The 26108-nt window shown below is 41.6% G+C and overlaps 2 protein-coding genes across 6 annotated transcripts; one reads left to right on the top strand and one right to left on the bottom strand.

Moving 5' to 3' along the window:
• The first annotated feature begins 424 nt into the window (after positions 1 to 424).
• arhgef16 (Rho guanine nucleotide exchange factor (GEF) 16) lies at positions 425 to 16212 on the top strand. Of its 2 annotated transcripts, none has more exons than XM_084070272.1 (15): positions 425 to 564; positions 1920 to 2571; positions 4046 to 4097; positions 5289 to 5449; positions 6999 to 7049; positions 7836 to 7996; positions 9098 to 9250; positions 9365 to 9494; positions 10364 to 10438; positions 10602 to 10694; positions 11424 to 11575; positions 12718 to 12921; positions 14420 to 14487; positions 14700 to 14801; positions 15270 to 16212. In XM_084070272.1, exons 2-15 carry the CDS (start codon positions 1972 to 1974, stop codon positions 15407 to 15409), a joined length of 2142 nt encoding a protein of 713 aa, XP_083926398.1. In that variant the 5' UTR covers positions 425 to 564; positions 1920 to 1971; the 3' UTR covers positions 15410 to 16212. The 2 variants fall into 2 exon arrangements, with proteins under 2 accessions (XP_083926398.1, XP_083926399.1); XM_084070273.1 differs by lacking the exon at positions 425 to 564 and adding an exon at positions 571 to 763.
• Positions 16213 to 25746, bottom strand: ybx1 (Y box binding protein 1). Of its 4 annotated transcripts, none has more exons than XM_084070274.1 (8): positions 25488 to 25746; positions 23436 to 23499; positions 23111 to 23144; positions 22923 to 23012; positions 22095 to 22466; positions 21575 to 21660; positions 17414 to 17703; positions 16213 to 16557 (listed from the first exon to the last, which is right to left on the bottom strand). In XM_084070274.1, exons 1-7 carry the CDS (start codon positions 25597 to 25599, stop codon positions 17460 to 17462), a joined length of 1002 nt encoding a protein of 333 aa, XP_083926400.1. In that variant the 5' UTR covers positions 25600 to 25746; the 3' UTR covers positions 16213 to 16557; positions 17414 to 17459. The 4 variants fall into 4 exon arrangements, with proteins under 4 accessions (XP_083926400.1, XP_083926401.1, XP_083926402.1 ...); XM_084070275.1 differs by having other exon boundaries at positions 17414 to 17700; XM_084070276.1 differs by having other exon boundaries at positions 22158 to 22466.
• Positions 25747 to 26108: the final 362 nt, after the last annotated feature.

The following is a 26108-nucleotide window of genomic DNA, read 5'->3' as shown; positions in this document are numbered from 1 at the left end:
GGCATCACAATATAGCCTACTTCAATTACCAAAGGTAAAAGTACTCATCATACAGAATGTCCCATTTCACACGTTTTAAAATATATTAACATCTTTTGAAAAGTATATATAAGTGGTTAATGTATTGTAGGCCTAATAATAAACTAAATCTAAAGTAGGCTAACTAAAGTAAAAAAAAAAAATAGTTGAGTAAAAGTATATTTGCCTCTGAGATGTAATGGAAATACTCCAGTAAAGTAAAAACAACAACTCAACATTGTACTTAAGTACAGTACTTGTACGTAACTTGAGTAAATATACTTACTTTCCACCACTGCACTGCTACTGGGGTGGGCTACATTTGACTTGTTGATGGTCTCTCCTCACCTGTAGTGACGTAGCACAGAGATTAGGGGGCCCTGCCTGCAGAGTGAGGAGGAAGTGAATGAGTTAGAGAATAATATGACACGGCGGAGTGAACAAGTCCCTCTAAGAATATAACAACAACCATTTATCAGGACAATAACCTCACTGACCTGGCGTTTCAACAAGCGTTTTTCCTGGAACAGCGTCGTGGACAGACAGGTAGGACAGTCCACTGTTATATGTACACTATGAACATGTCAAAAAAGAAAAGAAAAAAAGGGTGTCACTTCGTTGTTGTGAACCATGGGAATGCAAGGCAGACATTTTTCCTTTCCTTTCCTAATCCGTCTTCAATCTCAGACACATTGTTGAAAGACTTTTAGGAGCGCTGCTGCAGCTGTGGCAGAAATCTGACCAGGTATGAAGGAACTTGAATAACTATTTACTTGAAATGAATACTATGTCAGTATTAGTTAAAGGTGCGCTGTGGTGTAAGTATAGTACTGTATGTCACATGTATATGGGAGGGAGCTTGTGAATTGTAAAGCATAGTTGTCATTTATATGACAATAACAAGCTTACTTGTCCGTCTTGTCGTTGTCGCCCACTTTCGATGCCATGCATAATAGTTTAAAGTTAGACGTGTAGGTGTAGGATGGAATGTAAATGAGTTTGGATTGATTGTGTACAGAGCACAGGTTAGGACTGGAACAGCAGGTCTCTCTCTCTCTCTCTTGTGTGTGTGTGTGTGTGTGTGTGTGTGTGTGTGTGTGTGTGTGTGTGTGTGTGAGTGGGTACACGTACTGTGTAGGAGTGAATGGTGAGTCACGGGTTGATTGCCATGTTAAGTATGGAGGGCTATAAGCGTTTGGGAACGAACACGACTGACTGGTTGGACTCACTGCGTTGGAAACAGGATCACTAGATATCCCAAATAATAAAAAATTCAGACACTTATGAGTGTCCATGTACACTGTTGAATGCCAGACTCTTCTCTTCTTTCATGTATTTTTGCTCATTTGTAGAAACTGCTACTAAAGGTACAGAGATAACAAGTGTACTTTATGTACACATGAATATACCCTCTGTCATTTCTCTATACCGTATATAAATAAGTGCACTGACATATCAAGAGATTACTTACTAAATACAAATCTGATACTAATCCTCCCCCTTGCACATCCCCCATTGCTGCTAAGGGTTTTCCTTACAGAAGGGTAGAATGTGTGTCCTGCCCAAATTATTATAACTTTTAAAAAATCTTACCGTGTCATGTATTTCTTGTTCTGTATATTTTTACTGCAGTCCAGTATTAGCTCTATTGTTGTCTTGCGTGTGTTCAGTGTATTGATATTATTGTTGGCACAGTTTTACGGAACATGTCACCCTAACATTTCACTGCTTGTCCTTGTACAAATAAACCCTCTTGATTCTTGATTCTCAAAGTCAATCAATGCTCACAGATGCTATGCTATAGTCGTCATAGGGTACTAAGAGTGATCAGAAGATGCTTACAAAGAGAAAGTAATAAATGTGAACTGTACTAATTTTTAACCCCTCCCCCCATTCTACAGATGCTAAGGAGCTGAGTGGATCAGGCAGAGGAGACAGGTGGGCGGCAGCACCATGTCCCACGCACAGTCAGACGGTTCCCCGGGCGACCAGGAGCCTCTCATCCTGGAGCGCCGCTTCTACTCTGAAGTCCAGATAACCGTAACGGACAATCACTGCAGCCCGCCAGAAGATTCCCCTGTGTCCCAAACGGATACCTCACTGGCCCAGCAAGACGTGGAGGGCGAGGTGTTAGCAGCACCCACACAGGTGGTCCTGAGCACCAAAAGCCCTGCGGCGCTGAAGCTGGGCACGCAGCAGCTCATCCCCAAGAGCCTGGCGGCGGCGAGCAGACCCAGGCCCAGGCACCACACCACGGTGGTGAACTTCCCTATAGCTGGACTGGAGGACTCTTGCAGCGGCTCCGGTAGCAGACCCAGGAACCGTCACTCGACCCAGGGGCCCGACGTGTCCTGGGAGGATTATGACAGCGATGGGGACGGCTTTGCCTTGAGGAGGAACCGCAGGAACAAGTCCTACAGGGCCGCTGTGACCAGCCTCAACATAGAGGCTATGGTGGCGAGGGGGCAAGGGGGGGGTGAGAGAACTCAGCTCAAGCCTGTCAGAGAGGGCAGGGCGGTAAGCCCTGGACCAGCACGCAGCCCCGGACGTAAGGTAGGAGGGAAGGGAGTGCTGGGAAGTCACTATAAAAATGTAATATGTTACATTATATTACTTGCTACTTTCAAATAAAAGTAGTGTTACATTACAATATTACTTTCATGTGCCAAGTAATGCGTTATATTACTTATGATGGTAGCCTGAAAAACTATGAATAAAAGAAATATGCAATATTTTATTTATGCTTTACCTACAACATTGCTCACTATGTATATAAACTCCAACACTGCCCGCCCGGCAGTTGAGTACTTTCAGATTAAGAGTCTAAATCAGTTAATTCCCCAAGTAGAATACATTCACAGGAATTTTCCTGATGCAAGATCCACTATGGAAACAGGAAAGGAGTTAATTTAAACACAAGCGCAAGGTCAACACGAGGTAATACAGCAAATGCATAGAAATAGTAATCTAGGATCATACTGTAGGTAAACCAAGAACCTATCATCAGTAAGGTGGTAGGTACAGCACATGGAAAAATAATTGAAAAGGGAGTCCATCAGACACTGGAAATGTACCTATTTAGTATTTTAAGGGAAATAATGTTTTTTTGTTGAACGTGGTGAAGGGAACGCTCAAATAGAGTCATGAGTGAGAGTACATATACTATGACAGAGGACAACAGGACCTCGCATTCATCCCGCAAATGGACAATGCAGCACACACATAGACTCTTCATTTCTGCATTCCTTCAGAATCACAATGTGCAACCAGGCAGTGTGGCATTCAGACATACTATTGTTTTGAGGTTCAACTTAGCGGTGGATGGACGCTACTATATCATATAATGGATGTATAACTTTTATCCCAAAAAGCTGTATTCAAGCAATGGATTTTTATGTATCTCTTAACGTTGTATCTATGGTAAGTCGTATTGATTTGCATTTTTTTGTATCTATGGTAAGTCCTATCGATTTGCGTTATTTGTTTCCACAAGAGAATGTTGGTAACTGTGCTTGTTTTCAGCCATGTATATGTTAAGCGGGTATATGTATGTTATGGGGAGTTATGGACAGAAGCTAGTTATGCTCTTCAAATGAAAACCCACATCACACAAGCTGTGTGATGTTTGTCTCTCACATATCTTCTGAGTCATGGTGCTGACCATAGCCAAATTATTCTTTGGTAACAGTGACAATGGTATTTTTCCAAGATGGATTCCTATCTCAAACGCCGATGCCAGAACTGTTAAATGTGAAAATGATTTGAAAGAGAGAGAGTTTATCAAGTCAGACACTTATACAGTATATCTATCTTGTACAGTAAAACATGCAATGACCACTTTAAGCAAAACCAATTGACTAAGTGCACAAAAAGACCAAAACGTGGGACAGAGATACACAGAGATTGTGGTGGAGAGAAGTTGACTGAGGGAGAGATAGGGATCATACAATGACAGAGTATCTGTCTTGTCAGAGGCCTATACATTCCTAACAGTTCTCCTCATGCTGTGCTCCTGTCTTCTTTCCAGCGTACCCTAGGCAGAAAGAGGAACCAAAGACATGGGGGATCCTTCAAAGACGGTAGGCTATATATTCTCTATGAGTCATTACTTCCACTTCCCTATTTAACATTAATTCCACAATTAGATGTCCAACACAAAACATTATCCCTATAAAAAAAAAATCACACAATCCTTTTTTTTAAAAGGATTGTGTGAGAGGAGACCTCCTCCACTTCCTGAACTGTATCAATGGCATTATGTTCAATTATCTCCATTTCGTCTGTCAGTGATGAAAACATTCAGATGGAGCCTGAACGGAGTGTGACTTATGAATGATATTTCTGGATGTCATAGAGTCCCTGTTGCGAGTCTTAGGAATTATGCCTGGAGGGAAGCATCAGAGGACATAGCAGGAAATCATTCACTGAATTCTCTCAGCAGGTTTAATGTCCCATTACTGCATCCTGCATTCTGATGTATTGTCGTCTTGTATATTTACAAGTAAACTTTATGTCAAGTGTGACACACGCTTGTTTAACGGCTTGTCTAAGTCACTACTGATTTACAATCACATGATGATTAGTTTTCAGAGCAACATTAAACAGGTTACTACTTCAGAAGGGCATGGATGTTATGGACACATGTACACATTATCGGCTTACACTTGTTGACTTTTCAGTTATAGTGCACAGCATCTTTCACTACTAGACCACATGGATATAATGATAATGCTTCAATGAGAGCCATACTTTTAAACCCAAATGAATCTCAGCAGCTGACTCTGTTTCAAATAATCTGATCTCCCACGCTTTAATTTCCAACACATGTGACCCATGTAAGGATCCTGACAAAATTCACAATGCTTCTGTCCTGACATTGGTTATGCTAGCAACATGCCCATATGTGACCTCTCTCTCACCTTTTTAAGAAACTAGCTTTGAAAGAGCCTCACATTATAAGAATAACAGAATCACTCATATGCCCTGTAGCAAAACAAATGGCTCTGGTATGAGTCCTGTATCATTCTGTACCCTGTGTGAATCCAAAAACTAAACAGAAACAGATTTTAAGGGGGAAAACTCCCAGTGACACACATGCTTTTGTGTGTCAAATTGCAACACATTTTCACAAAACTCTTGTTTGTACCCAAAGTCAGCTGAAGATGTAAATGTGTATAGATGTATTGATCAACAATGAGGGTTGTAATGTATCTACCGTATGTATAAATCAATCACATGTATTGATGTTTGTCTATGTCAATGTGTCTCAGCTACACCACGTCTCTACCAGGAGATCCGTGAGCGAGGGCTGCAAAACCAAGACGAGCTGCTAGAAGACTTTGTAGTGATAGATCAACCTCCTGAGGAGGACCAGGGCATTGTGGTAAAGAGCTACAGGCCAGCCCAGCTGACCTGGAGCCAGCTTCCACAGGTACAAGTGGAGTGACAGCGTTGTTATTCTTATACATCATGTTGTGTTTTAAGAATGTGAGACATGGAAGTTAAAAGATGACTTCAGCCATGTTCAACCTATCTTGATATAATTGGTCCTCACTAATGCTCATGATAATATGGTACCATTTTTGTCTACTAACTCTGTGTCTCAGAGGAGGGCTCTGGACAGTTCAGAAACCCGCCTACCAGTGACATTGTTCTTGCGTTCGAAAAAAACGAAATAAAAAAAGATAGATAGATACTTTATTGTCCTCGTGGAAATGTATTTTGTGCCAAGCAGCCATCAGGATACAAACATCACAAAACACAACAGAAATACACAATACATAGACAGATCACACACTACATTGACAGTGCTACACAGCTCCTCTCTTACAGAGTGAGAACTAGAAAAGGCTACCAGTCATGATTCAAGAGGCATCACATTACATTTTATGCACAGAACTGAGATGGGGCCTGTTTGTTCAGGAGTCCTATACTTGTAGGGACAAATGATCTTGAAGCGCTACCCTGCAACATTGGCACTGTGTACCGTCGTCCTGATGGTAAAAGGTGGTATTGACTGTATAACGGGTGCGTTCTATCCCTAGCAATAGCTTTCCCCTTCCTAAGCACCCGGGTCTCATACAGTACATTGCTGCCATACTCTCAAGTCATACCCCAGCTATCTTGCTGTATACATTTATGATTTTATGGAGTTTGTTCTTATTAACCAATGATAATGAGTCATACCAGGAAACAAAACAGAAAGTCAATGCACTCTCCACGAAAGATCGATGGAAGAGTACCATTAAACTTTTTCCACATTATACTGTCTCAGTCTGCGCATAAAATGCAGCCTCTGCTGACCTTTAATGAGTTACAGGCACCCATCGCCACAGTGCAGCGCCGGATATCTGGTCGTTTGAAAAAGGGAAATCTTGTTTGAAAAAAACCCCAAACTAACGATGATTCACTTTGAATCATCGTCACTGGTAGGCGGGTTTCTGAAGTGTCCACACAGGCCTCCTATGAGACACAGACCGAGTATACAAAGATGGTACCATATTATCATTAGCATTAGTGAGGACCAATTATATGAAGATGTTGAAAATGGGTGAAGTCATCCTTTAAGTAACTCTACCAAGATGATTGTATAGTCAAACTCTGGATAAGAGCATCCACGACTCTTTCTAAATATGAAATGGTGAAATGAATTTGGTGATGAACTGAACAAAAGGACATATACTTAAACTTAGATGAGTAACGGAGAAAACATCAATTGTAAAATAAACCATGCATAGTTTTTGTAACATTTTTGTCTTTACTGACATATTACTGTAGCTGTAGCAGAATTTACTTCATTTTGATATATCATGTGAATTAAGAAAGACCATTGACACAAGTGCTTTGACATGTTCAGATAGTACACATCTGGTAGCAATCAATTTGCCTTATTTGTATTGGATGATGACCAAACAATGACCAGAATGTGATAGGTGGACCTTTGGTTTGTAATTTGGTTTGTAATCTTACGTTTTGCATAGGTAAAGGACATAGCACAACTGATCACACCAGAGGAAAGGAAGAGACAAGAGGTAAGTGTGTGTGTGTGTGTGTGTGTGTGTGTGTGTGTGTGTGTGGGGGGGGGGTGTGTGTGTGCTGGGAAAGACAATCTGAAATGTCTTTAAAAGCAATCTGACGGGAGTTCCTGTGTAAATATCAAAGGTCCACTTTCTATGCTCTCTACAAGCCTGAATACAACCGCACCCTGCCAGTGTAATCAACCTCAGTCCCTCCCCTACAGTTTGTGCTTGTCTAACCATTTGTGTCAAAAGCTGGATCATAGGTCTAATGTTTATTAACCAATGCTGTCTTTCAAGCATCAATGATTTTGAAAGGGGGGAGTTCAGATTTGGTGCAACAGCAGTCCATAGGAGTTAAAGGGACAGTACACTCTATTTATGTTATCTCTATATATTTGTTGTAGGGCTAATGTAAAATCAGTTAATGTGAAATATACAACCCTTACATGGTTTTAGCTGCTACCCTTGGTTGCTATGACATTGTCCTTGTTCGCTGTGTTTATGAGAAGAAAATAGTGATCATCGTGACTTATCAAAATCAGGTTGATGTAATAGTGGCCACAGATCTTATGGGTGTGCCAGGCCGATGCTTGCCCGCTTGCATTTTGGGAACTGTAGGAACAAAATAGACGTGAAGTGGGACTTTCTGTCAGTAAAGGTTATATCAGAAATACTGTTGTTTCTCTACACTATATAAACATCACAAATGTAATGTCATACACAAACAGCATGATAGTGTCGCTTTAAACTGAAACGTACTGATCCTGTCATGTAAGTTGGGTTTTTTATGTTCATCAGTCCATCTTTGAGATCATCACATCAGAACATTCGTACCTGCACAGTCTGCACATCCTGGTGAATCACTTCAAGAGCAGTGACGCTCTGAAGAGAACCATGACGGCCACAGAACACCACCATCTCTTCTCCAACATTGCCGTCATCCACGATGTTAGTAAAAGGTAGTTCACACTGATACCTCACTTGACACTCCTTTTAGTATGAATGAGCAATAGAGATACAGAGAGAGATGGCAAAATACACCGTTCCTAAAGTAGTACTCGTTTCTTTGTACTCGCCAACTTCAACTTTATCAACTAGGAACCAATGTTGGAAATGAAATTGGAAGGCAATACTCATGCCAGCGTGGGGCAGAAATAATCTTATTTTGGCTTATTTTTTGGCTTGAATATTGTTCATTCCTTTAGTGGCTGTGGGAGAAGAGAGTGGTCTGAAGTGGGAATGGGTTTCTAGGTTTCAGAGACCACACCGTATGGGGTGTCTTGTGGGCTCCCTGAACGTGTTAAAACATGCTAGCCAAACTGGTTCTACTGCCTTGTTGCTGTTAATGGCATCCACTACCTTTTGAAATGATAATACTCCTGAGAACATGACTACATTACTAGCTGTTGTGCTGTTTTGAATGGCATGTGCCAGCAATTGCAGAGGTGTCCATCCATACATCTGGTGTCTACATTCATTTATTTGTGCAATGACGCAATCAATGAAGTTGGCAGGCAAATTGTCTTGGAGGACTGTGTGTGTGTGTGTGTGTGTGTGTGTGTGTGTGTGTGTGTGTGTGTGTGTGTGTGTGTGTGTGTGTGTGTGTGTGTGTGTGTGTGTGTGTGTGTGTGTGTGTGTGTGTGTGTGTGTGTGTGTGTGTGTGTGTGTGTGTTCATGTCATCATCACGCCCTGATTTGTATTGTCAGCTGGGTGTCATTTTACTGTTTGGTTCTTTGGGGAGTTGTTAAACTTGTTTATAGTGACAATTACACTGTAAATTGCCCCGGTTTTTAAAAGAATGGTTGAGAGAAGTGACTGGTCGAGTAAAAATATAGTATATGTAGTATATATTTATGCGTGATGCATAGATCAGTTTATTGTGGTTTTAGTGGCATGGTCCTCTTTATTTTCAAACTTCAAAAGGTTGAGTGGCTCATCCCACGCATAAATCTGCCGCAGTGTGCCTTTTGTATCAACTGTGTTCTCCAATCTAGCTCAGGTAGCTTCTCTGTGGGAAGTAAGAGAATCATCTCTCTCTCCCTGCCTACTGTACCTCCAGGTTTTTCGAAGACCTTGAGCGGCGTCACCAAGAGAACCCGCTGATCCGGGACATCAGTGACATTGTGCAGAACCATGCTGCCCACCACTTTGAACCCTACATCGTCTACTGCTCCAACGAGACTTTCCAGCAGAGGACACTACAGAAGCTGTTGTACGTTCCCTCTCGTTTGTGTTATTGTTTGATAATCAATAATTGCGTTTTTTAATGCAACAATCTATGTTATACTTAGTATTTGTTTGTTTCCTTCTTCTTTCCTTGCTTCAGGGCTAGTAACACTGCCTTCAAGGAGGCTCTGAAGCAGATTGAAGGGAGCAGTGAATGTGGAGGCCTCCCCATGATATCATTCCTCATTCTTCCCATGCAGAGAGTCACCAGACTACCGCTGCTACTGGATGTCAGTATCAACTTTATTCCACCCATTTCGGATGCTGTCAATGCACTGAATGGGACATTATCATGCTTAATCAGACTGTTGATTGGTCTAAGTAGGTGAAATACTGACCTACCCACGTTTAATCAGACTATTGATTGGTGAGATACTGACCTACCGACGGGGCTCTGTAGGTGTTTTGTATAAAGTATAGTTTTGGACCGCGTCAGAGGCGCACCGTCTCAAGTGAACTAGTTCAGAGTTTTTGAGTTTATTGTCACTTCCTTACAATGTAAATAAGCTGCTTTGTCATCACTAGTGAGAAGGTCCTTAAGGAAGAGGTACAGTACTATTGGATTGTAGTCTCGCGAGCCAGACTGTTAACAATTTTCAAATGCTTCCGTCATACAGTCTGGCGCACGGAAGCTCTGAAAATGATCAGAGGATAAAACGGATGTGATGCCTCCTCCCCGCTTCCGTTTCGTCTTTACAGAAGGAAGTGCACATTTGTCCTAATATAATCAAAAAAAAATCGAAGCATATATATAGCTTGCTGCTTATTAGAAATGGAAATTCAAAAATAAAATGTAGATATTTTCCTTAACAGATTTCGGGAGGTGTAGTTCCAGACTATATAGTATTCGGAGATTGTGGAATAGTTTTCTGGTTACGCAAGACTAATTGCATTGGATCTCCAGAATGTCTCAATGCCACCAACTTAGTTCAGACCAATCATTAATGAACAGTAGACACTACAGTTCAGTTTGTTTGGTCAATTCAGATGGAAGTTCTTTAAAGTTGACACCTGGGCTGGGAAAGGATTTCTTTTCATCAAGTGAATAAAACGTTGAAATAAATTGAAAGCCTCATCCCTTTTTATTTGCTCCTCACAGACTATCAGCCAGAAAACACCAGATAAGACCGCTGAATACTTTGCTGCAGTCTGGGCGCTACATGCCATTAGCAAGGTAGGCATACATACACAAGCAACACAACCCTCTGCTATTAGTTGGATCAAACACGCTCAATGACTGATGTCAAGCCAAAATTAAAAGTCAGGACATTGATATTTGTATACCTAGAATCCCCTGTATTTTCTCCAAGCAAACCTCTTTGTTATTACTTCAATAGTTGGTGAATAGCTGCAACGATGGAGCGAGGCGAATGGAGAGGACAGAGCAGATGTACACCATTCAAAAGCAGATGGACTTTGGTAAAATCAAGGTAAGAGATGGTCACATGTGGCTATACACAAAAGTATTTTTATATCATGAAATGAGTCTTAGTAGAATGAAACCGCTCCACGTTTGGTGGCCAAGCGTAGCCTTTTCAGGTGCACAGGAAACTGACACTCAAAAATTAACTCCCTATAGTTCTAGAAGAAAAGAAAACCGTATCACTGCTTGGCAAATGTTTCCTCAAGGATCACAACTGATGTACTACTGCGTGTTTTATTCTGTATTGTCTGTAACATATTCACATATTTTGACAACATTGTTTACCATTTCCTATTTTGTGTTATTTTCCAGGCATTGATGTTTATTCAATACTAATTGATTCATGCAAACAAAGTTTAGTTTGAACTGAGATTCAATTAAATGTTACTATAATAGAAGGGTCCCAGGTACATCTTTGGACAGGAAGATTTGCTGTATTTTGGAGTTAGTTGATCTTGTTGTATCTTATATCCTTAATAGCTGACAGTGTGGAGGTTTTCCAGCATCTGCTATACATTATATACTTTCCACATTATTATAACCCAGGTCATGGAGTGGGGTAAGTAAGCCTTGCCGAGGCATGAGGTCCATACTTAGGGCCTATCTGTTTCTATAGCATGAGGCAGCTTGATGTACAAGTACCCCCTGGACATGACTTTAGTATGCCCCATGGAGTGGGGTATTGTATTGTATGTAATATTAGTTTGACTTCATTGCAAACACTCATATCCCTTAGCCATTCCCTTTGGTGTCCTCATCACGGTGGCTGAGGAAGCGTGGAGAGCTGGCTGTATCCACTGAAGAGCTCAGTATCTGGAGGGCTTTCAGCACCAGGAGCTACTACCTGTTCCTCTTCAACGACGTCCTCATTGTCACCAAGAAAAAGAGGCAAGTGACACTCTACTCTGTACTGATACATGGAACAGGAATGCACAAAGCTGCTGCTTCAATTCTGTATCCAATCTTAAACACTTAAACCCGATATACTTTGTTGTGTATTGTTATGGCAATATTGGACTGTCAAATACTGATTTATCTGTAATCATTTAGAAGGAGTTCCTTTTGTTAAAGGGCTCATAAACACCTTGCCCTGAAGGCCCGCCTTTCATTGAATCAACCCTTTGTTCAAGCTATATGTAAAAGGCCATGCCACACCTATTGTTTCTTGGTCATAGGCCCTCTTGGGCTTTTGGGGACTGGACATTCAAGAGAAGCAAGCTTGTTTTTGATGCTGTTGGATTCCACAAATAAACATAGTTCTTATCAGCTTCACCTCGACTGCATATACGCATATAATCTTTCCATAATAGCATCACGTAGTGAAAATACACAATCTACAAACTCACAACGCACTACAAACTCACAACGCACTAAGTCCCTATGTGCGGGGACTTGAGCAGGGCCAGGTGGTGACTGTCAGGGAACATGTGAACCGGAGGTGGGGAGGAAAGAGGGAGGTGGGAGAGGGGGAGTTGTATGGAGCATACTTGAGATTCTTCAATCTCTCATTCAACATGTCAACTCAGCAGAGTGGAGCTTGTGTGTGTGTTTGTGCATGTGGGTGTGGGTGCATGTTTGGTTTGAATTAGAGCGAAAGTAAGCTTTCATATTGTCCTGATGACTAACCTCTCTTTGTGCAGTAACTGGTGGTAGGTTTAGACTGTTATCAGATGCTCAATTAATGTGAATCGATTATAGTCAGTATACGGTATATGAAAACTTTCTGACTGAACTGCAGTTGTAGCCTGAGTTGCTACAATTTAACAAGAATGTGTCACTCTGATTTGAGTCACTAATTTTCCGCATCATCATTTCTGCTGTTCTTGTTGTAAACAGAGAAAATGCGTTAGTGTGACTTTTGGTGGTCTTGGATTGCTAGTTAGCTAGTTAATTTTCACTTAGACCTGGTGACCCCAATCAGCATTAGGGCTAAGTTATAATTTGTGTCATGTGAGGAAAATGGCTTTAGAAACTCCTTTAATGTATCTGTCTGCCTGTCTGTCTGTCTGTCTGTCTGTCTGTCCGTCCAGTGAGGAGAGCTTTGTGGTGATGGATTACGCCACTCTGGAGAACATGGAGGTTGAGTTTGCAGAGGATGCAGAGGGAGGGCCTGGAGGGGCAGGAGGGGCGTCTCCACCCAAGGGCAACTCTAGCAATCCCCTCTCTCTTAGACTGCTAATGAGCAAGAACAGTGATGGGAGAGCGGAACAGATCTCCCTGGTGGCTGAGTCCAGGTACTGCAGTGGTACACACACACACACACACACACACACACACACACACACACACACACACACACACACACACACACACACATACACACATACACACATACACACACACACACACACACACACACACACACACAGTGGGCTGACATTGTGAAGAGCTAGGTGTTATGAATTTAGTGTCAGATTGCAGAAAAGCAATTGGAGTGTTTGAATGTATTGCTGTATTACTTACAGGAATACTTCAACCCCAATTCATGGACATTTTGTCACATTCCTTTACAGTGAATGAAAAATCCTAAAACTAAGAAAATGAATGATGAATTGAAGAAAATAGTATCCACGAGTCCTAGTATTAAGTCATATCCTCCCATACATCCAAAACAACACATGCTCACTCAAACTTTACTATTTCAAGAGAATTGGGAGGATCAAGAGGGGTTTATTTTACTCTTACAGCTACAGCAACCAAAAGTTGATGTGACATGGGCCACAAGACTGTGCAACAAATACAATACGCACAAGATAATATTAAGAAGTACTGGACAGTGGATAAGATAATTAAACAAGATACATTCAAGGATAAAAAATAGGTTAAGATCGGTGAAAATACACTAACCCTCTATAAAACACTGTTCAACACTATTTAAAATGCTTTTGAAAATGGTCTCATGCACAAATGTGGAGCGTGCCTGGGCATGCACATGGAGTTCAACATGAACTGAGGTAACATGCGTGTACTTGTTCAGCACACTCATCGTTCGTGCGTGACACTGTTTATCCAGGAAGTGTTTTAAATAGTAAAGTTCGAGCAGAAATGTGGTGTTTTGTAAGTACTGAGGATATGCCTGAATACAGGACTCTGGTATTATAGGCTACTGTGAGAGTTGTGTCGGAGTTTAATTCATCAAGTATTTTCTGTTTTTGGATTCTTCATTCATTCATCATTTGGTTTGAATTATGTCACAGATATACTGTATTATATTCATGCATAGTAATTGTAGTGAGGCTCTTAGACTTAGTGCCATTGGGCATACATAGATCATCTGAATGTTATCTTTTTAAAACAATAATAAAATTATACACAACCCACTATAACAAATTTGATGTTGTCTAGTGCCCCCTACTGAGAGAATTAAAACACTTCATGTAATCAGTCAATCTGAGCTAAAGACATGGTCCAACCCAGGAGAAACCCTCCTACATCATATATTAAACGTTTAACTTCATGGATTTAGTGGAACCTACTTTTTTTCTGAGTGGTGCAGTTTGGGTAGAGCACTTCTGTGTTATGCTTTATTATTTATAATAAACTTTTAATATGTTATAGGGATCACATAAAATCTTGAATTATTGCTATTGCAATTTTCCCAGGGTCAAACCATACATTGACTGGGCTAATGTTGCATAGCATTGTTTGGGATATAACTTGTGTTATCCAATGTCATGTAGAGTTGTTCCTGGGGTTATGCTCACATCTAAGTGTTTTCTGTTAATTATCCAGGGTTGACCGTGCCCGTTGGGTAAGTGCTCTTAGAGAGCACAAGCGGACTGGCAACGCTAGTAAAGAAGGTAAGGAAACCTAGTAAAACGCATTCATTCTCCCTTCATGCCAATTTAAAGAATGTCAAGAAAAAACTTTTGAAAGCCCAAATATCAATATTTACTATTTACAATATAGGCCTAATATTGTAAATCGCTACTGAGCAGTGCATTGTGTGTGATTCTTTTGGATTGTGTTAACACCATCGTAAATCAAAGGGTATTGTGCAAATGTGTTTAAGGTCTACCACAATATGAGGCTACCAAGGCCTACATGCCCAAGGAGACAGATGATTTGGGGCTGCAAATGGCTGAGGTTGTCATTGTCCTACAAAAAGAAGATGGTAAGCCTCCTTATAGACCAATTATTTCTTTACCAACATTGAGACTGGATGCACAGGTGATTGTTTCATGCAATCAATTCTCAACCTGTTGTTTCGGGGTGCGCTGGTTTCAGCACACCCCAAACCCCTCTTGTGTGTTGGCTAGTGAGGTGTGTCCTAGCGAGACCTGACAGAATGGGTTTCATTGCACGCATACTGGTTCTTATCAGTGTGACGTCATCTGTTAAGGGGTCTATATGCATGATTTTAATAATATATATACATTTGAGTGGCTGGCTGGGCCATAAAACTGTCAACTACTAGGCCATATCGTGTGTGTGTACACACACACATTTTATATCAAAATAAATATCAAAACCTGGAATTGACCACACCCATTTTACACACTTTGCAGGAATGCTGTATATTCCTCTGAAATATGCAAAGCTTTTGAAAATATAATGTCTTACCTAATCTGCTCTCCCCAAGACTGGTGCCATGGAGAAAGAATGCGTGATGGAGAGAGAGGTTGGTTCCCTGCCAGCTGTGCCACAGAGATCACCAACCCTACTACCATGGAAAACAATGTGCAACGCATGAAGCGTCTACGCAAAGAAACCAATGTTTGAGTAATATGGCTGACATACATGTGCAATCAAGTCAATCCCATGGATGTTGGTTGATACACATGCAACCAAAAGGATTGTACTGTTGAAATAGTCTGATAATGGTGATAGGTTGGAATTTCCCACTTGCACAGCTTTGTTCTATAGTTTGTTTGATAAATTGGTATGACTGTATTTGATCTGTATTAGCTATAATGACAATGGAGGAGTTTACCCTCCAAATGGTATTTAATGTCCCCATATGGAGTATGTCTAGTTATATCCAATGTTTAAGGCCATGTTTTCTAAACCCAGTAGTCTATGCTCTCTTGAACTCCTTACACTGAGGTACTTGATTAGGGAAACATAGCCAACTGTTTACATGAATCCAATTGCGAGGACGTGAGTACGCACGCCATCAGTCATATTTTAACTCACAATTGAATTATTGAGGTTAAAATTGGCAGTAGTCTCATTTAAAGTTTGATATGTCTGCAAGATGTTTAAAATAATGTACTGGTGCCAAAATAATCTGAACATTTAAAAAAAAAAGTGCAATTTCAATAATGGACAAATTGCCTACCTTGTGAGTTTCTCAGTTGCGAGATGGACAACCTCCATGGGCTCATTTTAAATATACTATTATAGCAATGGTCACATTTTAGTGATCTACTGGAAATAAAAGTATTAGAGACTCCTCAGAATATATTTTCCCCCCTTACAATGGGTTGATAGTACTGTAACGGACATGCCCTCTTTGGGACAACAAATCAACATTTCTATAAATATGTACATTGTATTACAGCAAAATAAAAGCAAACACTCGGGACAGTTCTCCTTTGACTTTTATTTGAGCTTGCATTTTGTTAAAATGTTTGAATACATAAAAAGTTATTTAAAAATGTCAAACTGACCAGATATCAAATTTCATTTTTCTTCTTTAAAAACCATTTGGTGTAAAAACTTAGGACCGATTTAGAAAAACATCTGCTGTTTCCCCAAAACTTTTTGTAAGCTGTCACATAAAAATAATGGAAAAAAACAGGTCTGCATAGATTCTGCAGGCAATCGGTGGTAATCTGGTCAAATGCATGGTGCAAGCTTGTGACGATCGTCAAGTCAATTCTGTTTCTTATTGCTCAGATCTTTGATGTTTCTTGTTGACAAAAAAACTGGAAGACAAGAAAAAAGAAAATTATGAATAAAATGTAGCACAATCAGCTCAATGAATTACAGGGTTGAATTACAGTCATGACATACTGTACTGAATTGAGTGCATCTTAAAGAGTGTCAAATGCGATAGCTGACAGTAAGCCTAACACCAACAGCACGTATGGTGGTGAAACAATGGCTGGATGGCTGCAGGCTGCCAGACAGTTTGCTTTATCAAATCCATTGCATTAGCTCATGCTTTGGATTATCCATCATGGCCAATAGGGGGAAAGCAAATTGCAGCCTAAGCAGACACTTTGCCCAAAGAATCTCCATTATAAAAGCCATGGTTGTTCCAATCAAATTACTTCTCTTATGGTACGGTCAGCATCCAATGGCAGCCATTAGCTATGAATTTACAGTGGATGTCAAGTCCACGAAAGTGCTACATAATGATCATAATTGACCCCACTCCTTTGGGATATTCTTTTTGACACTGTACATTTGCACGTAATATCTGTCCTCTGCATTTAACCCATCCTAGCCATTTAGGAGCAGCGAACACTACGGGGGTGGCATCCGGGGAGCAGTTAGGGCTTAAATCTCTTGCTCAGCAACACTTCGACACAGACCGTTGGGGAGTGTACCGGGCACCTTAGGGTTCCCCGATACAGACAGTCTACCCGTTCAGCTATGGCCGCCCATGTTACGAGTTAAGCCAATGTTAACGTCTAAACTGCTGACAAGGTTCACAGCCCAAGGCCCAATTCAATTGAACTAGGATGATATCAGAGAGCAACAATACATGAGCCACCTATAAAATGAAGAGAAGCTGTGATTACTTGGACCCAACAGGCTACATATCTGAGCACTCACCCGGACGATGGTAAGAGATGGTGGGTGCCGGTGGGCGGGTTCTTTCCTACTCAGCCCCGCCCTGCTGGGCCTCGGGAGCGGACGTTTTCTCAACGGATGGGTCGCCTCCTGTCTTGGCCTCCTTGCCCTCCTGGCCAGGCTTTCCGCCAGCCTGTGGGCGTCTGCGGCGGTAGTTGAAGTTGCGGCGGTAGCGGCGCTGGGGGCGCTCTTGGTTCGGGCCACCCTCGCCGCCCTGGTTCTCTTTGTCCTCCTCTCCGTCCCGCACCGGTCTGGGACGGGGTGGACCTCTGCTGGATCGACAGACCAAAAGGAATGGGGTTGTGACAATCATTCAAAAACTTTTTGGTAACGCTTTAAAGGTTGGGTCTATACCACATTATAGTCGCGCTCATAAGGCATTATAACACTCATTATAAATGTTTATAGCCATGTATGTCAACTTATAACAACTTATGTATTATAAGTGTTGGTCATCGCACATTATAACTACCTTAACTTAGTTATAAAGTGTCTTTGCTATGCATAATTATAAACATTTGAGTTATTATAATGCACTAGAAATGTGATTATAATGCATTATAGACCCGACCTTTAAGTAAAGTGTTACCTGGTAGAAATGCTGTTCCACTGAGCTTATGCATAATGACCAGCACTTATAAATGATATATAATATAAGTTGTACTTCATAAACCTTGTTATAAGTTGTTATCCATAATTACAAACATGTATAACAAGCGTCATGGCTTATAAATGGATTATAAATGTGGTTATAACACATTATAGACCCGACCTTAATATAAAGTCTTACTGCCTTTTTTTGTCACAAGACAAAAACATTCCAGTGAGCACACCTTGGGCCTACTTTCTCCCCATATAGACATAAAACACAATCACTGGCAATTACCACAAAGTTAAAATGCCATCCACACACAAATTAATCTACAAGGACAACCTGGAGCATAGTTGAGCTGTGTGACTCACTGCCAGAGGTACATGATAATCAAATTTGCACAAGCTGCTGGATAAGAGCTTCTACTAAATACCTAAAGTTAAAGGACGACTTCACCGCTTTTCAACCTGTCTTCATATAATTGGTCCTCACTAATACTCATGATAAAATGGTACTATTTTTTTCTACTTGGTCTGTGTCTCATAGGAGGGCTGTGGACAGTTCAGAAACCCGTCTACCAGTGACATCATCGTTAGACATGATTTTTTTTTCCAACAAGATTTCACATTTTTTATTTAGATTTTTATTAACATGAGAGCAATGGCTTCTATTATTGCATTGCAGAGATGCTCATAGGCCTGCGTCCTGCGTCTCTGACGCACCATATTGAAAAAGGACGCATTCACGGCACCCTCGTTGCGTCCATGGGACGCACTACAATTTAGCGGAAATTACCGCGGATTTGAAGGCCATCCGTGGATTTCAAAGCCGTCCGCGGATTACAAGGCATAGTGCAGAAAACAAGAAAAATCTCGGTAAAACACCGCCGTATGGAGAAGTATTCTCTCTCTGTCTCAGGGCATTGCGAGCTGCTGCTAGAGGGAGAGAGTCAGAGTGCTGTGCAACTTACAGCCCAACTTCAAAGCAAGTTAACGATGGCTCGTTGACCCCAATTTGACCACTAGGCAATCAACACTGAACAGCACTAATTAATGGCAGCTGTGATTCTTGTGTCTTTCCGTGCAGCCAGATATCAAATAATTCCCTGTAGAGCAGGGGTCTTCAGTGTTTTCAGGCCAAGGACCCCCTAGTTGAGAGAGAGATGAAGCAGGGACCCCCTCTATATTGTATAAAATTGTGTTTCAGATAAACTTTTGCTGCTCTTTTTTCCCTTTACACACCTATAACTCCAAAAATAGCCGATCTACAAGCTCACAAGTGTGAGCTTGTAGATCTGCTATTTTTGGCTAAAGTTCTCCTCAGAAAAGGGATACTAGGATTCAAGTGGTTAATGTAAAAAAAAAAATCAAGTACTACAAGTACTACAAGTACTAGTTGTCGGATTTGGAATTGTGTACTTTTCTTTCAGATACATGTTCTACATGAATATAACCATATAAGATGAAACACGAGTTAAACGCTGTGCATTTTTGTGGGACCCATAAAATGTCCCTGGGACCCATCTAAAAGACCACCCTTGCATCCCAGGACCCATTGCATTGAAAACCTAGCAACATCACTGCATTGCAACTTTCCAGTAATAGAAAGCCTGCAGTTTCTATTAGCTTGGATTCCCCATTGATGATGTCACTGGTAGACGGCACTCTGAACTGTCCACAGCCCTCCTCTGAGACACAGACAGAGTAGAAAAAAATGGTACCATTTTATCATGAGTATTAGTGAGGACCAATTATATGAAGATAGGTTGAAAAGCGGTGAAGTCGTCCTTTAAGACTCCCAATATTTTTTGTTTCATGGTCTTCATGTTGCATTTGATTAGGACACAGTGTATATATGCATACAGTATATAGAGTACCACAGTCCTGATGTCAAAACCATTCCTCTTGTTGGCTCATGAAGATTTCTTCCCTATACAAAAATGCCACTTTAAAACCATGCAAGAAAGGTTATTTTTTGTTATGCTTATTAAGTAATTTAGACCTGGAACACCTAAATGTAACTACTCTTTTAAATCTGGGAACCCCATTTTGGTGTAGTTGATTGCTGTATACAGTATATAGCAACATACATTTGTTATTTATTTGAATACATTGTTTAAATTTTCTGAAAACTGGATTTAGATGTTTTTAGAATCGACCTCAGGTCTAAATGGGTTAACCCATTAAGACCGGGGACGCATCTGTGTCTCATTTTAAGATTTCTTTGGGCTATTCAAAAATAGCAGATCTACAAGCTCGTAGCACAAATCTTGAAAAGATATTTTCCAGATTTTTTTCAAAAAACTGAGATTTAGATTTTTTTTAAGAATAGCCTCTTCAACTGACACTGTAAAAGTACCAATTTATCCAAAGAAAATAAAAGTCTGCCTATCAATCGACTGTGGGAATTGTAGTTCCAGTTTTTCAGGGGGTGGCATACCATTTCCTGTTCCAGTTAATTTTCCCAGAGATGTGTTCGATTGGCTCAACAGCCGATTTGAGTTGGAAACACGTATAGGTGTCTTCCATGTTTCCGGTTCAATAGTATGGGAAAATGAACTGAACAGGAAATGGGTATGCCATCTTCCCCTGCCACTACAGTTATTTATGTACTTATTCTCAGGATTAAGAATGACCTAACAACTGCATATACCACTATACATGTAGCAGTCGCCCTGCACACATACACAGCGCCATGTCACGTTGCATTGGACTCTTCTTTTTGTAGGAGTCTATCAGTTCTCAGTTCCTTCATCAAAAAAACTAGACTAAAACTGCACAAACTTTATGGAATCTCAGTTATGTTTTATAGAACATGACATGCTTCAGTGGAGACGGTGATATCCTGCCGGGTAGTATAGTTTTCCAACACTACTTCCAGGTACCACCACAGAATTAATTATACTTTTTTCCAAATAAACTATCAAATATAACCAAATATCATCAGAGCGACCTCCCTGAAAGGAGTTATATTTGGAAGAGTTTTTATATTACATAATTATTTTAAGTCTAGGTTTTTTTTTAATGGGAATAATATCTTCATTACCCAGGGGGCGTGGTTTTAACATCAGACTTTGGTACTCTATTGAGTAACTGCCGCCAAAGCGACATGCATATAAACAGACAAGCTCTTTACAAATTTTGCAATCGCTTCACGGCTCAACTTATTATCTCAAGATTTTTTTTTTCATAGGACCCAATATAAGTATTTACTCAGTAACTGGTTTATGGTCATGCAAATTATACACGGGTCATCCACTGGAACAAATTACAATTTCAAAGACTGGAGATTATTGACAGAGTGCCCACAGAAGAACCACATACAACACAAAAACAGTTTTACAAGTAGCTGCCATTCCAGTTTAGGCTGCAATAAAAGGAGACTACAGCGTCCCTGGACGAATTGAGCAATTTAAAATCAGTTTCAATATCACTGACTATCCGGCAAATGTCAAATTGGTGTATAGATAAGAAGTCAGATTGCTTTCATACTGTTCTCCGATTGTTGCAGCCTTACGTCAACGAAGCCAACATGCAAACCGTGGTATGAACCTTGGTCGGAAGCCTCTGTAGTAGTTCTGCCTCATTGGTTTGTTGCCCTGGTCTGGACCTCCCTGATTCTCATCACCTTCACCTCCCTGAAAGCAAACAGATGAGTCAAAGAACAACTGGCACGAGAGCTCCCTACGTTATGTTCAGTAGGCAGAGTCTTTCCAATCAGCTTCTAAAGGAATCAAAATTCTTATGATTTGAATGGACATAGGTTTGTCCATCATAACCAGTTTTGTCTTGCTGTGCCATACTGAACATAACCTTTCATTGTAGGGTTTTGGTGTGAGCCTACAAATGCCAGCACACCATGCTGCTCCCAAAAAAATGGGGCAAAAAAGCTGGGGTCAATTTGCAGTATATCGGCCGGACCCCCGATACACCAAGATTTGCCCAAACCACGTGATTGTTGTCAGAGGAGAGGGTTGAGAGTTGCGTATGACTTCACTGGAACGGGGGAGCCCAACTTTGATGTGGGCAGCCCCCAGGTGCCTGCTTCAGGAGAGTTAGCCCTGTGGCGTACCTCAGTCATCTCTCCCCGTGGTGCGTTGGTATACGGGGGCCGGCGGCCATAGCGTCTACGTACAAAGTATGGCGGGTAGCGTCGTCTGCCGGGGTAGGTGGGCCTGCGCTGTTGTTGCTGCATCTCTCCCTCAGGGGCACTCTCTGCACCCTCACGGCTGCTCTTGTCACGACCTTCACGTCTTTCACGACCTTCTGGACCGCCACTGCCGGATTCGCCCTCACCGTCGCTCTGGTAGTTATCGGGATATTCTCCGCTGCGAGGTGGGCCCCTCCTGCGGGGGTAGCGTCTGTAGCGATTCCTATCAGCGGCATACTTACTGCCTTGGACTGGAACTCCTCCTGGGCCGGTGACATTGGCTGCCTCTGCTCCCTGCGCAATTAACATTTTTAGGATATGAACAACATTATTAGCCTATTAATCCGAATTCACTAGACACCCATTGTGATATTTGAATAACCGTAAAACTTCCTATTGGTGTGTACATGATTAAATCACCACTTCAACTTTTCTCAAGTTGAGCATCACAGTCTCAATTTGGGGTGTCGTGAGGTCTATCAAAATCGGGGTGAAACTTTAAACACGATGATCAGTAATCACATTGGGATCTTAATTTGAAGTCAAATTGCAATAAAGAGCTTGAATAGCACTTGCTGTTTGATGTGAAGCATGCACACTGCATATGGCTGATGCGTACTACAACAGCTTGAGATTCACCAGCAAAAATTCTGAATTGTCTTTTTTTTTGGACAATTTAAGTGCAACCTTAAGATCAAAAGTCAAATCGAACAGTGACACCTCTATTCTTAAGGCCCTTCTGTGACTTACCTTCTCCCCTTCAACCACATCAAATTCCACAGTTTCTCCATCTCCAACACTGCGAAGGTATTTCCTTGGGTTGTTCTTTTTTATGGCGGTCTAAAAAAATGTAAATAATAAAAATGACATTTCATAACAGAGTTCACACACAACTGTCAATGTTTAAAGTACAAACTTCCTATGGACATGTTGTTTACCTGGTGTACAAAAACATCCTCTTTTGTATCGTTCCTAGCAAAGGGGGGGAAATAAAGGTGTCAGTCACAGTAATAGAGTAGTATGGAGTACCATCAGATCCCAACACTGTATTTACTGACAGATTGGGACTCAACCAGCAAGTGTATGGATTAATGAAGCATTACAGCGCATAACAAGAGCATGGCAGCAGGCCGATAAATCGTCTGGCCAGCTTTGTAAGCAAATCAAAGCCATAATAGGATTGGGAATGTTCTCTCTCACTCACACACTCAAGGATCATATTAGTGTCTTTAAGAGCCAGAGATGGGTGTGGGGTTTACTCACCTGTTGATGAAACCGTATCCATTCCTGACATTAAACCATTTCACTGTACCCAAGACTTTTGTTGCTGTAATGACAAAAAAAACGTATGTTACAGCTTCACACTTAATAAAACAACACTTACAACACCCCCTTTAATGAAACAGAAAATGTAATCTTAATGGTAGGACAGATGGTAAAAAAAACAACTAGTTATGGCCAGAGATTATTTTTGAAGTTATATTTAAGCTCCAACTGTCACGTCTTTTAATAGATACTGATGCTCATGAGATTTCTCCACCAGCTGCACTAAGCGCCAAAGCATGATCCAAATGAATTATTATTAGCTACTCATTACTACACTGTGTCCTGTATGGTGTGTAAACAAATATTAAGCTGGTCAGCTCCAATTCAGTTGGGTCAGAGATAGAGGCAGCAATAATGTGGGGCTATTTCAGGGCATCAACAGCTACATAAATGTATGTCAACAACGTAACGTTATACATTTGTAGATGGATTTAAGTCCCGGAGACCTACTGGCCCATTTTACGCCGCACTACTTAAGTACACGAGCGTTTACACGTGGTGCTGTCGCGCCCTAAGATGCTAGCGAGGCGGAAGCCTTAGCCAACCTATTAGCATAGCCAAGTGGCTAACTGGGTCTCTACCATGTGGTTGGATTAGAGCCAAGGCGAGGAAACATGAATACGTGAAACACCAACACTTGAACCCAACAACATTCCAACGTCAGATACTGCGGGGTAGACCAGTAACCACCACGGGGCTCGATTTCAATACAACGAAGGGACAAAAGAAATCCTTAAGAATATCCCGGCGGACATTTTGGGTGCCCCGTTAGCCACAGAAACGGCAAGCTAGCTAGGCTAGTGCGGTACGCTAGCCAACGGGCTAACATTGCTGTCTAGTCAGCCATGATAGCTGACGCTAGTTAGCTATTTCAAGTTAAACAAAAAATCGATTTGTTGACAGTCGCGTGTTTGCCATTCTGACGACATAACGTGAACGTGTTCGTTTAGCTGAGGGCTCTGGCTGCTTCTATTGCAGTTTTTTATTTGTCTAAAATCGTTTAAACTCTAAACCAAACACAATCCCGTGAACAAAGAGATGTCTGGAGGCTAACGGCTACGTTGTAATGCGTTTAGTCGCACGAGTCATTCGCTCGACAAAAAAAAAAAAAAAAATAACCGAGAAGGTGTCGGTGCCACTTTCAGTTTAAATCACGACATTAAAAAAAATATATATATATGTCTTCTTTGTCGAGAGAAAGGCTCGCGCGACAAATAATTAAATGTGCTTTTAATGATCGCTGGCTACCGACGCGGGTCGAGTATACCCATTTAAAATGAAAGTTACATTAAATTGTTTTAATTACGATGTAACCGATAGTAATCAACATTGACACTGATGGACAGTAGGGACGGTTAAAAGCCGGCCGGCCGGTTGGCATCATGTGTCTCAGTGGTTGTCTGAAGGAAGGAAGGCCCGCAATGAACCGGCTAAATAAAACAATAGATTGAGCAGTCACACTGGTGTCTTCAGAAATTAATCCCAATACACACTGTATTCATTAGGCTAGCTATATCATGGTCACTGCATTCAACCGCTAAAACTAGAAGTGTATGCGGTGCTAACGTCCGCAGTCTTATTTCCTACGGGCAAATAAGAAATATGTATGTGGCAAACCGGCTCGACGTAAAATCAAGTTCAACGGCATTTGTACGGAAGACATTAATTTAACGTTGCCGTGGACTGCCGCCATTGCGAAAAATTTGGTCCGAAAAAATCATCAAGACATATATATCCTTTATATAGCTACGTTATAATATCAGGTTTGCCAACTATATAGAGGCAGTCCGTTTTGTATTCCGCCTCGCATGCGAGTTACCAAGGTTACCAGGGAAGATGTTAACGTTAGTTAGCATAACCGTCCCGACGATTAACGCCAGGCTAGTTCATGTTAGCCAACGAGCTAACAGCCGCATCGCTTCGACCGGCGCTGTCTGGAGCCCACATTAGCATTAACGCTAGCCATCTAGCTAGTTGCAGCAATCTTACCGATGACCTTCTTATCCCCCGCGGAAGCTGCGGCTGCCGGGCTGGATGGGCGCTCCGCATCGGCAGCGGGCGGCGGTGATGGTGGTTGTTGCGTGTCGGCCTCGCTGCTCATGCTTACTGGTTGGTAATGGCTTGCCTTGTGCCGGCGGTGGCTCTCTAGTATGTTTCCCGGTGCTAGATGGTAACCTGGGCCGGCGGTGGTGGGGGCTGCTGCCTTCGGGCTCTCTGCTTTCCTCTATCCGCTCCCGTTGCCGATCGAACTGGGCAGAATTAGAAATTGTGCCAGAGACTATTCCCGACCACGCGCCCGCCCAGCCTGGTTCTGATTGGCTCGAATCGCCAACGCAACCAATAACGGGTTGCTATTGGTCAAAGACGCGGCCATTTTTTGTGTGAGGGGAATTAGCTAAAGGTGATTGGCTGAAACCGATAATGTACCTGCACACAGTCCACGCCCATAGCGATGCGAAAGCCAGACGAGACAGATCCACAACCGCGACACTTTTAATGGGACACATACCGACACATACCTACAGATTTATGGGACAGATACCGATGCTAGCTTCCATGCATGTTCTTTCATGGGTCTCATTTGACAATATTGTCTGAGATCAAGTAAAG

This window comes from Gymnoscopelus microlampas, assembly GCF_963454915.1.
Source record: "Gymnoscopelus microlampas genome assembly, chromosome: 10".
NCBI lineage: Eukaryota > Metazoa > Chordata > Actinopteri > Myctophiformes > Myctophidae > Gymnoscopelus > Gymnoscopelus microlampas.
Note: the sequence above shows the minus strand (reverse complement) of the source record. Positions and strands in the feature narration are given on the sequence as shown.

Excerpts from the sequence above, each read along its gene's own strand:
- arhgef16 (XM_084070272.1), top strand. The coding sequence starts at position 1,972 with ATGTCCCACGCACAGTCAGACGGTTCCCCGGGCGACCAGGAGCCTCTC. Across the intron at positions 4,098-5,288 it reads TGGGGGATCCTTCAAAGACG|CTACACCACGTCTCTACCAG; the intron begins GTAGGCTATATA and ends AATGTGTCTCAG. Across the intron at positions 9,251-9,364 it reads AGGACACTACAGAAGCTGTT|GGCTAGTAACACTGCCTTCA; the intron begins GTACGTTCCCTC and ends TCCTTGCTTCAG.
- ybx1 (XM_084070274.1), bottom strand. The coding sequence starts at position 25,599 with ATGAGCAGCGAGGCCGACACGCAACAACCACCATCACCGCCGCCCGCT. Across the intron at positions 23,145-23,435 it reads GGATACGGTTTCATCAACAG|GAACGATACAAAAGAGGATG; the intron begins GTGAGTAAACCC and ends CCCCTTTGCTAG. Across the intron at positions 23,013-23,110 it reads AGGATGTTTTTGTACACCAG|ACCGCCATAAAAAAGAACAA; the intron begins GTAAACAACATG and ends ACATTTTTTTAG.